This window comes from Galleria mellonella, unplaced genomic scaffold (genome assembly GCF_026898425.1).
Source record: "Galleria mellonella isolate WM207_F2 unplaced genomic scaffold, CSIRO_AGI_GalMel_v1 utg424, whole genome shotgun sequence".
Taxonomy (NCBI): Eukaryota; Metazoa; Arthropoda; class Insecta; order Lepidoptera; family Pyralidae; genus Galleria; species Galleria mellonella.
The window spans coordinates 3,826,262-3,838,596 of NW_026442097.1; the positions used below are offsets into that span (position 1 = coordinate 3,826,262).

At 33.7% G+C, this 12,335-nt stretch overlaps 1 protein-coding gene across 1 annotated transcript; it reads left to right on the forward strand.

The window, feature by feature from the left end:
- Positions 1 to 200: 200 nt before the first annotated feature.
- Positions 201 to 11,008, forward strand: LOC113510491 (uncharacterized). Its single transcript, XM_052898284.1, has 9 exons — positions 201 to 761; positions 1,310 to 1,439; positions 3,006 to 3,119; positions 4,156 to 4,291; positions 6,039 to 6,124; positions 7,989 to 8,207; positions 8,523 to 8,730; positions 10,138 to 10,223; positions 10,684 to 11,008. Exons 1-9 carry the CDS (start codon positions 666 to 668, stop codon positions 10,875 to 10,877), a joined length of 1,269 nt encoding a protein of 422 aa, XP_052754244.1. The 5' UTR covers positions 201 to 665; the 3' UTR covers positions 10,878 to 11,008.
- Positions 11,009 to 12,335: the final 1,327 nt, after the last annotated feature.

Sequence of the window (12,335 nt, forward strand, 5' to 3'; positions counted from 1 at the left end):
GCCCCATTCGTGAAGCAGTTGTGTTTGTATGGCTGTGTTTTGGTTTGGAGGGTGGGATATGGCAGTGAATTTACAGGGTATAGAGGAATAACACCTGTGTCCTCAAGAATGGCAACACATGGGAGGTATCATGGGCGAAACAGTATACTCTGTTATGTCTGTGATACTGCTCATGTCTATACGCGACGGTTACCACTTACCATCAGGTGGGCCGTCAGCTTGTTTGTCATTCTAAGTTGTATAAAAAAAAAAAACGTTAAATATTACTTATAATACATAAAAAAATTAGCAAACAAAAAAGCACCTATTAGGTACAGGTCACAGGTTAAAGTATGATATAAAGACAGAAATTCCTTCTGTAATAAAATTTTGTTGTTTTCTACATGTACCATTCTGAGAAGGACAAAACTGTTGATAATAAAATGATGGAGAAAAGGACAAAATTTGAAATTTATTAAAAAGTACAGTACAGTAGGCGCGGCAAGACCATTGTAAATGCATACGTTTATTACTTAGCAGGAAATAATTTGAAGATAATATGACTTAATATATTCTATTGTACTATATGTTAGTCACCAATATTATCTACATTGATAATTAATTAAAATAATTGTGATACGACACAAAATTGATATCAGTGTGATCGTAGCGGTGTTGAATTAAAAATGGCGTTCAATTTATGTTATTTTATTGTTTGTATATTGTTTTATTTCATTGACAGAGTGAATTGTGACATTTTGTGCGAAGCAGGATTTTGCTCTGTAAGTTATTGTTTTGTGGAAAATTGTGGCTGAGTTTTTATATGGTGATGTGGTAAGAATGTAATGAACAATGTGTCATCACTTCTTTTCTTCTCGACCCTTAGATATCTCAAGGGCGGTTATAGTGAACAAAGCATCAGTATAATTAAAGATTGTGTCTCACAAAAAAAAAAACAATTTCAATTGTGACACGACCAGTTGCTTTGATCTAAAAATTAAACTACTACATAATACTAAAAATCGGTTCAGATTTTGATAAAATTTCTATGGGACCAATCTGTAAGTATTTCTTTTCAGATAAAACAAGAATTTTTTAAACCAGTTTAGAATGAATGGAGTTATGAGGTAACTAATTAAAAAAAAATACAACCGAATTGAGAACTTCTTCTTTTTGAAGTCGGTTGAAAATAAAAAAAAAATTTTTGAATGAACGAAACCTTTTATAGACTAAAAACTCGTGCACAGAATATGATGTATTCATATTGGGCTTCTAATAAATACTTATTAAGAAATTTAAATTTCGAATTAGTATTTTTTTTAATTTTCAGTCTTATAGAGACGAAGTAGGATGTATATCTCCGGTTGTGAACTGTCGCGCTAACAATGCGACCCACAAAGGTATATGGCTGCCATCGCCGACGCTATGCAACTGTTGCGAGTATTGCCTGCCGTTATATGGTAAATATATTTAATTTTTTCCACCGGACGACCGTTTTAGGTGTCCTAGAAATGTAGGAATGTGTCGTGAATTCAGAAATAAATAATTTTTTTATACAACTTAGAATGGCAAACAAGATGACGGCCCACCTGATAGAAAGTGGTAACCGTCGCCTATAGACATGAGTAGTACCATGGACATAACAGAGTATACTGTTTCGCCCATGATACCCCCCATGCGTTGCTATTCCTGAGGACTCAGGTGTTATTCCTCTGTACCCTGTAAATTCACGCCATATCCCACCCTTCACAATTATGTGGTTGTTATATTATATTTTATCATCATCATTTCAGTTGTCAATTGTCCACTCCTGAACATAAGCCTTCCTCGTAAGAAGAGATTTGCCAGTACTTGCCACGCTTGGCAGGTAGATTGACAACCGCATTTAGACTTTTAGGGATGTTTTATTCTATATATTATATTTTGCAGTAATTAAATTACAATCAAATAATAAATAATAGTTTTTACATAGTGGCCTTTATGTTTAAACATACAGTAGTACTTTTTATTTCATTATTAAAAGGCTAAAATTATTGCCAAGACAACGATATGTTGCCAGCATCAAAATATGATTGGCCTTAATTTACAACATTTATTTACATATTTACTAGCCACTTCTCGCAGCATTGTCTGATTCTAACTATGTAGTTCCCGCATATCATTCCCATTAGAACACTTCATGAATCCGGTGTTATATTGTATTATATACTTAAATGATAATTACATACCTTCATAAAGTTTCAGCCAATTCAACTGATCGGTTATTTTATAGCATTTTACATATGATTATTTAAATTGATATAACTTTTTTATTTATTAACCGATTGAAATAAAATAAAAATTAAATGGTAAGTGGAACAATCCGCAATGCTGTAGTCAAGTCGGTTTAGGTGCATAAACGTACAGACAAATAAACAAAAATTCAAAAAAATATTGTTTTTCTTATATATCTTCTATGTACAGACAGCGACCAATTACGATTTTATTATATGTATAGATAGATGAACAAGACAGCTTTACGACAAAACATTTAATAATATCAATGCAGACTATATATGTCATGACAAGTTGTAAGGCCAGGATATAAGTGCATATCTAATATATAAAATTCTCATGTCGCGGTGTTTGTTATCAAAGTCCTCCGAAACGACTTTTATGAAATTTTGTGTGCATATCGAGGAGGTCTGAGAATCGGCCAATATCTATTTTTCATACCCCACTTTAATAAGGATGGCCCACCCCTAATTTTTTTTAAATGTTTTTTACAAATTTTTTAATTTTTAGTTATTATGATTTAGCATAAAAAATACATGCAACTTTAAATTTTTACCCTTTTATGATCAACTCCTATTTTTTTAACGTGATTTTTATATGCCGCAATATGGTTGTAAGATGACAATCGAATATAATAATTGTAGTACGATATATTTTTATGTATAGCTCTAGAAATAATGTATATGGTAAAACAAAGTTTGCCGAGTCAGCTAGTATCATAATATAATGCTTGATATATTAAAATTTTACAGGTGAAAACCACCACTGCAGTCTTGGCGGGCCTGGTACAGGAACCACCGTCGGTAGATGTGGCGATGGATTAACCTGTGAGGCAGCTAGCAGCGGGGGCAGCTTCTGTACCAGAAGTAAGTGTTAAGAAGCACATTTACACGTTCTTAATCACAATAGATAAATACTTTGAATATATCCAGGTACGAATTATAGACGATCTCGGTGCCCCAGCGGTAACCACTAGGGTTGGATAATATACAGCAATATCTATATGTTTCAATATCTATATATTGTTATAATATTGACTCAATAGCAGATTTTTTTTTGATGGGTGAAAATGGTATGGTAACCCCGTCTGCGCTAACGGGATACGCTGGCGGAGCACCAGTGAAGGGTGATAGATGAGAATGAAAACAGGCCAGTAAGCCCATCATGATGAATTCATCAGGCATTAACCATGATAGTTTCCTGTCGATATTGCAATGGGATTCTCAGTCTCCATTACTAACTATCCCTTTCCCCCCATAGCAGATATATTACATATCGGTTATCCAATATATAAGACATGAGTGTTCTAGGCTGTGTCCTCAGATATTAGTTGCCTGGTTCCCCATAACACAGGGTGTTCTAACTTAAAGATCAGACAATTGGTGTGGTTGTGTGGCATTTAAAAAAACATCAAAGCCTCTGACGTGGCTTCCTCGAACACTGGAACCCGTCTGCACTCAAAAAAACATCAATAGTTGTCGAGATATAACATCTTAGTTCTCAGAAATGGCAACGCATGAGGGATTTTTAATAGATGCTAATGGAATGCTAGCCCCGCCTGCGCTACCGGTATTCGCTGGTGGAGCACTAGTAAGAGATCACAGGTGAGGATGAAGGCAGGATAAATACAGCATGATGGATTTAAAGGGGACCACAGGGAGTTCGATCTAACAAAGTATATTGCTAGCAATATAGGGTGTATTGCAAGCTAGGTCATCCTCCACAACACACAACACGGTGCCTCTTTGAAACCTTTGTGTTGTATTCCAGGTGTATTCATCACGATGGGCTAACTGACCTGCCTTTTCATCCTCACTAGTACTCCGCTTGGGTATACCTATTAGCACAGGCTGTATTGCTACTTCATAATCATGTATTAAAAAAATATTTGGCTAATTTCAGTGGACACAGAGTGTCATAGGGCGCAAGATGATTATGACGACCGTTACACGAGAGGAGAGACAGGCGTGCTGGAAGAACGGCCGAACTGCGACGGGAAGGGGAACTACTCGACATTCTCCTGTATTCCTACACAGACGTAAGTCAAAAACTTTTTCAACTTCCAGCAACTGTATTTCCGAACCGATACGAGAACATAACCTTCAAGAAAAGAGCATATTCCTTTTTTAAAAGACCGGCAGCACACCTGCAATGCCGTTGGTGTTGTGGGTGATCATGGGCGGCGGTAGTCACTTACCATCAGGTAAGAGCCGCATGCTCGTTTACCTCCTGTGTATAAAAATTATAAAATAAAACTATGGCAGTGTCACTTTTAAACGATTTTAAAAAGTTATACGCTGTAATTTTCGCACTGATTACCGACTGTCCAAAAAGCAGTGTAATGTTTTTAAGGTTCATGTACTGACTTATGTTAGTTTTTTTGTTCCATTATAACTGTTAAATTCCTGAATCGATTTTAATGTGTATGGTGTTGTTAGTATGCGAGAATTTATATATATATATATACACATATATAATATTTTAAATTTCAATATGGCGGTTGAATAGTGTGGAATCTTTTTTTTTTTTAATATTTTAAGGGCTTTTACCTTCTTCAGGTATATCAGTCCTATTGTACCCTGAACTGATTTCTCCAACAAAACTAATGTGGAAAATAAAGTTTAAGTTGTTATTTTTATTTTTTAATAATTACGTTTGTTTTTAAGTGAATTAAAATTAGGAGGAGTTTCTTATATCACCTGCAGTTTTATTTGGTGTAATGTCAATTTATCGATATTTTGATTTACATTTTAATCCTGTTTCTCATATACTGCTATTAAATATTATTTTAAATACACATGTATCATCCATTTTGATGATTCATTTCATTTCACTATTTACCACAGGGAGACTTTGTACAAAAATCGTTTGCTTGAGTACCTCTGTCCCATTCGTGTTTCAACCGTAAAACAGTTGTGTTTGCATAGCTGTGTTTCGGTTTGATGGGTGTGATATGGCGTGAATTTACAGGGTACAGAGGAATAACACCTGAGTCCTCAGGAATGACAATACATGGGAGATATCATGGGCGAAACAGTATACTCTGTTATGTCCATGCTACTGCTCATGTTTATAGGTGACGGTTATCGCTTTCCATCAGGTGGACCGTCAGCTTGTTTGCCATTCTAAGTTGTATTAAAAAAAAAAACACTGGGTTTACCTTTTTACCAGAGCAAGAGTTTGTATAAAAATCTGCTTGGATATTTCTGTCCTTCTTGTGCTTTTATCACTAAGCAGCTGAGCACACAAGTTTAGGCTGTTCGGTTTGAAAGGCCATGGCCGTAATATTACAGTACACGGAGACATAGTCGTTGGAAATACCAATGAGTAAAAGTACTACGGGCGTCACAGTGTATTCTGTGTTGCCCATAATGCTGTTGTCATTTTTCAACCTACTTCAAAGAAGGAGATTCTCAATACAGTTGTATGTTTTTTTTCAACATTTAGGCAATGCTTATTTGTTATTATAAGTTAGATAATTGATATTTTTAGTAGTAGCCTGCCAAAGATGTTAGAAACGGCTCAGAAATATCTGGAGTCGGGTTAAATACCATTGATTTGGCTTTTGCTGTCATGGTGTTATAATTGAAGCTGCTAAAAAGCCTATGTTTAATATCTATATGCATGTATATGATAACGCGAGTAGTGCTTCTTACAGGACAGGCTCAGCCTAGTGTAGGAAGTAATGATTAATTCTGTGCTAATACAAAGATACTTTATTAAATAAATATATCTTTATCTTTAATTATTTTTAATGAATAAATAAATAATTTATTAATTTCCAGATGTTTCTGCCAGTCCGAAGCAGGCGAAAGATTGTTCGGTGAAGTATTATATTTGGGGACGCACACGAAACAAAATATGCATTGTGGTTGGTATGAAGTATAAATAATTAAAATTGTGGTGAAACAAGTTATTTTGATTTAAAAACTAAATTACTGAATTAATTTGGATTAAATTTCTATGGGACCAATCAGTTAGTTGTCACCTCATAACTCCGTCAGTTGTAAACCATTTTGGAAAATTCTTTGTTGTCTAAAAGGTGTGATCCCAATTTTATTAAAATCGATTCCATAATTTAGTTTTTAAATCAAAATAATCGGGTTTGCTACGTTTGGTGTATTACTTGTTTATAAATTGTTTATAATTACTCCTCTCCATCCAAAGGTTGGCTGGAAGAGATCGCTTTTAGCGATAAGGTCGCCCATTGTTTTCTCACTGTGATTATTTCTTGTAATTGTTTATTTAATATATATATATATATATATATATATATATATATATATATATATATATATATATATATATATATATATATATATATATATATATATATATATTATATATTATATTATAATATGCTTCGTTACGTATAAAGTTAAATAATAAAAAAAATTTGAAAAGTATATTAAAGTTGATAATATAAACACAAAACAATAATTATCGCTGACAATTTGCTTTAATCGAAGCACGTCTAAATTGAAATGACCGCATGAATGACATAACAACGTGCTTGTACTGTCAACATTGAAAAAAGTTTAATTTGACAGCACAATCCCCATCTTAAAAAAAGTTTGAATTTGACACAAAAATCCCCATTAACAAAATGATCCGCCATTTATTGAATTCATTGTTACAAAAAATGTGATACATGAAGAACCGCTCGACTGATTTTGTGCAAACTTCACATAAACCATCTACATAGTCCGAACAAAGCCTAAACATGTGGTTTGGATAGGTGAGTCCGTTCTTGAGTTATAAAATTACAACGAAAAGTGGCATTAATTTATATATATATAAATTATATATATATATATATATATATATATATATATATATATAATAATATAAATTATATATATATATATATATAAATTAATGCCACTTTTCGTTGTAATTTTATAACTCAAGAACGGACTCACCTATCCAAACCACATGTTTAGGCTTTGTTCGGACTATGTAGATGGTTTATGTGAAGTTTGCACAAAATCAGTCGAGCGGTTCTTCATGTATCACATTTTTTGTAACAATGAATTCAATAAATGGCGGATCATTTTGTTAATGGGGATTTTTGTGTCAAATTCAAACTTTTTTTAAGATGGGGATTGTGCTGTCAAATTAAACTTTTTTCAATGTTGACAGTACAAGCACGTTGTTATGTCATTCATGCGGTCATTTCAATTTAGACGTGCTTCGATTAAAGCAAATTGTCAGCGATAATTATTGTTTTGTGTTTATATTATCAACTTTAATATACTTTTCAAATTTTTTTTATTATTTAACTTTATACGTAACGAAGCACGTACCGGGCCGCTAGTTATTTATATTTATAATAAGTTTACTATTGTAATCTTTTGGAGGAAACAATAAAGAGTATCTATCTATCTTATCTACTTAGTATCTTTTGTGGAACATCATCTTAAATTCTTAGATTATATAGATAGAGCACCGAGTCTCAAATACGAGTCAACTTTTTGTCAACTAATTGTCAAATTAGCTGACTCGTTTTATGTCAATGTTCTATATATGTACTTACGCACATAATATATATTGATGTATCTATATTTAATTATTTAATAAATAAAATATTTTTTTACGCGTAAAAGTGACAAAGGAAACACTCATAACTATTTATCTCGCAAAATTTGTATGAAAAATTTCACCCACTTTTCTTGAAGATTTTGTATGGAGACACTCTATCTATATAATCTAAGTTTAAATTATATTTCCATCAGGTTGTTCCCGTTTCCACGAAAGGATGAGGAGAAGCATCAGTCCTGGCGTTCGGCTACCGGTGATTGGTCCTCGTTGTACGTCTGATGGCAATTTCAACCCTATACAATGTGTAAATAACATGTGTTATTGTGTGGACACAATCACAGGGGAGATTTTGCATGGACATGGAAAGATGAAGATCGATTTGAACGAGGAGCCCATAGCTAATTTGACTTGTTGTAAGTATTTATTAACAAGATATTAGAGTATGGGGTTCTTGAAAAAGGTATATTAAAGTTTCTTCAAGTGCACGCACGTGACACCCCTAGTGTTGCAGGCGTCGATAGGCTACAGTGACCGTTTACCATCAGACGGGCTGTATGTTTATTTGCTACCTTTGTAGTATAAATAACAAAGCTGTTTTAATGGAATTTAGAATGAAAAAAGAAAGTTCTTAATTTGGTTGTATTTTTTTAATTATTAAAATTTCTATACAATTCTTAATTTTGCTTACATAGTATTCTTTAGTTTTATTTATCGAAAGATCTTTTTAGATAACCGCAACTTAGACCTATTTCCTGAGCAGTCCACCGGCGAACCGCCATACAATTACACAACTCCGTGCTTTAACAAAATGAACGAGACGATAAATCTTATTCTTAAGAGTGAAAAGGACGGATATAACATGGATTACTTCAATACAATCCCTGAGTGTCTACCAGACGGAACGTATGGCAGGATAGCTAGGACGCGTAATGGAACGTGAGTTTCTTATACAATTTGGAATAATAATAATATAATATCTATGGTACTATCCTTTATTATCATCATCATCGTCATTTCCGCCATTATCCGTCCACTGCTGGACATAAGCCTCCCCCATAGACTGCCATAACGTCCATTATGTATTGCTATTATTTATTTATTTATTTTTCCCAAGACTACAGCATGGGTTTCTTCAAAAGGGGATGGTTTCTTCAGGGTCGGTAACGCGCGCATAATGCCTCTGGTATTGCAGGCTTTCATAGGCTACGGTAACCGCTTACCATCAGGTGGGCCGTATGCTTGTTTGCCACCTCAGTGGTATAAAAAAATACACTTTATTGCACCAAGTAAAAAATAATAAATATATATATTCTTTATTAAACTAAAACATACAGTAACAACAATAAGTTAATAACAATGTTAGCAAAGGCGAACTTATCTCTAAAAGAGATTTCTTCCAGTCAATCTAACGCAGTGGCATAGGAAGTAGTGAGTGGGTAGCAGTAGTGCTAAACATAATAATATAGTAAATATTTATGAGAAGTGATACAAAAGGCGGCCTTATTGCTAAGCAATCTCTTCCAAATAAGATCATTACCTCTATTTCAGAAAGTATTATCCTTAATGTTGCATATACGACATCCCTATCTCATTCAGTTGGACATTGCAATTGTAGATGGCAACACTATTTAAAAAAAAAAAGATACAAATGGACGCTCCTCGGTTACTTTGTGTTTAATTTAAAATAATAATTATAAAAGTCATTTTACCCGCCCTGTCATGTAGAACATTTAATCTATGATTCCAGAGAATAACAGTTTTAATAGTTGATAATGGAATTGATCGGGGCCCCAGTGGAAGTGGATAGATGAGGATGCGTACAGGTCGGGGGAGGGGGGGGAAGGGATTGTTAGCAATGGAGTTTGACAGCCCTATTGTTAGCAATATGCCCTATTAGGTCGACCTCCACATGGTTCCCCCTGGAAACCATCGTGAACAATTCTTATTGAATTCGTCACGATGGGCTAACTGACCTGCTTCATCCTCACCTATCATCCTTCACTGGTGCCCCGCCGGTGTATACCGTTAACGCGGGTGGGGTTACCATTCAATTATCAACCATTAAAAAGAAAAAGAGCATACAGGTCCGTTTCGGTAGAATTCAACAATAAATCAATTACGGTGATTTCTAGGGGGAATTGCGTGGAGGTCGACTTATTAGGGTATATTGCTAGCAATGGGATTGCTAATCTCGATTACTAACAATCCCTTCTCCCCTCTGGCAACCACAGTTAGGACGTGGTGATGTTTTAACAGGGATGCTGCTGTTCATCCCTCAACCATTAAGTTTTTGTAATAGTTTTAATGAAATTTGGTTTATATTTATTTCATATTTACTTTTAGGAAAATCTGCGTGGACGATCGTGGACATCAAATCGATGGTTACGAAGCACTGCCATATACTCCTGAGTACAATTCTATGAATTGCAGTAAGTACACCTTGTATGAGCGACATATCTTATTACTTTTTAAACGACTTCCACGGTTCTCGGTTTGTCTGTTTTTTTTTTTATGTCTCACGAAACGCAAGTTTACGAAGTTAAAGGATTTCCCTTATTGATCCCATATATAATTTTTAGACGATACTGTTTTTCTTTGCATAAAAAAAAAAAAAAAACTATTTTTAGAAAGACACGCGATTCCTTATTCTAAATATATTTTTAAAGGAGTTATGAATGTAAATAATGCCTGTCTTATTTGAATGAGTTTTAAAAACTTACAAACCGCTTCGTTATTAATTTGTTGAGTATTTTTTTACAATGGACATGGAAACAAAAATAATTATCAAAATCGGCTGAGAAATAGCGTATACAAAAAATTCTTGTTCAAGAACTTTCACTTTAAAAAAATAATTAAGGACATCCACAATTAAATATTTTTTTTTTGCAGAATGTGCCGAGACATCCCTCGTGATGTCTAAATCGACAGAGAAGCCAGTGTGCTGTAAAAATGGCAACTTCAGAAGGATTCAATGTCGTCGGGGCCTTTGCAGGTGTGTGGATTCTGACGGTCGCCAGGACGGCCCGGACGCGGCGGATGTCACGACGTTGAAATGTTACACTAGTGATTGGAGGGATTGTTAACTTTTTTTTAATAAAAAAAAAATTATAAAAATACGAAAAAATAAATCTACGATCAACACCAATACTGTAATATAATAGGTAGATAGGTATAATATTTTATTGATATTATATTAAAATTATTAAAGTACCTACCAGTAAATTTTACTTGTTTAATACCAATTACATTATTTTATATCGTCAATTTTTTTTTTAATTAAGGTCAACGTATGTACCATGGCCTGTTTCAATAGGACCTAACGAAAATGTAAACAATTAAATAATTAACCAGTCCGTAAGATGCTCTGCTGATGTCCAACAGTAGAACGAATCAAAAGCCGATTAATTTACTGAATGTAATAATCCTTTACTAATGATCCTATTAATATTATAAATGCGAAAGTTTATAAGGACGAATGAACGGATGTCCGTTAATCTTTCACACAAAAACTACTGGACAGATTCGAATATAATTTGTTACACATGTGCGATTAGATTTTTTTTTTTATACAACTTTAAATGGCAAACAAGCTGACGGCCCACCTGATGGAAAGTGGTAACCGTCTCCTATAGATATGAGCAGTACCATGGACATAACAGAGTATACTGTTTCACTCATGATACCCCCCATGCGTTGCCATTCCTGAGGACTCAGGTGTTATTCCTCTGTACCCAGTAAATTCACTGCCATAACCCAACCTTCAAACCGAAACACAGCCATGCAAACACAACTGCTTCACGGTTGAAACAGGAATGGGACAGAGGTACCCAAGCAATCGACTTTTGTACAAAGTCTTCCTCTGGTCGGATTATATTCTAACTTATACATAGGGTACTATACACGCGGATAAAGCTTCGGTATACAGCTAGTATAATAAGAAAATGGCATTAGGATTTTTAGGATTAAAAGTTTAGTACTCACAATTGAACTTCATAAAGTTCGAATTAAGATTTATAAGATGACAAAAAAATAAAAATTATTGTATGAAGAATCCCAAGACATAAAAATCATTAAGAAAAAAAAGCTTTTCAAAGAACTGTCAACGTCAACCGTGTCAACAGTGTTGCCAATTTACATTTTCGTGGTAATATCTAGCCTTCTTTCTTTTCATTCAGTTTATAGTACATATTTTGATTTATATTGCCCTTGGCTCTAAATTTATTTCAATTTAAAATGTTATGAAAAAAAAATATTTTGGAGATATTAAAAATCGTTATAGTATAATTATACTAATTTATAAAGTTTATATTTTTAAACATATTATTGAGTGCATTCATACAAACGGCGAGTCTTGAATTGTTCAAATGTTATACTATGTATATGTGTGCGTATACTTTTTTCGGCTTTTTAGCGATTTTTGTTTGAATAAATGAATTTGATGTCAAAATTATAATTTTTTTTTATTATTTCATTTTATACGTAGCGAAACATGTACCAGTACCGCTAGTATTATTATAAAATATTTGTAATTATATATAAAA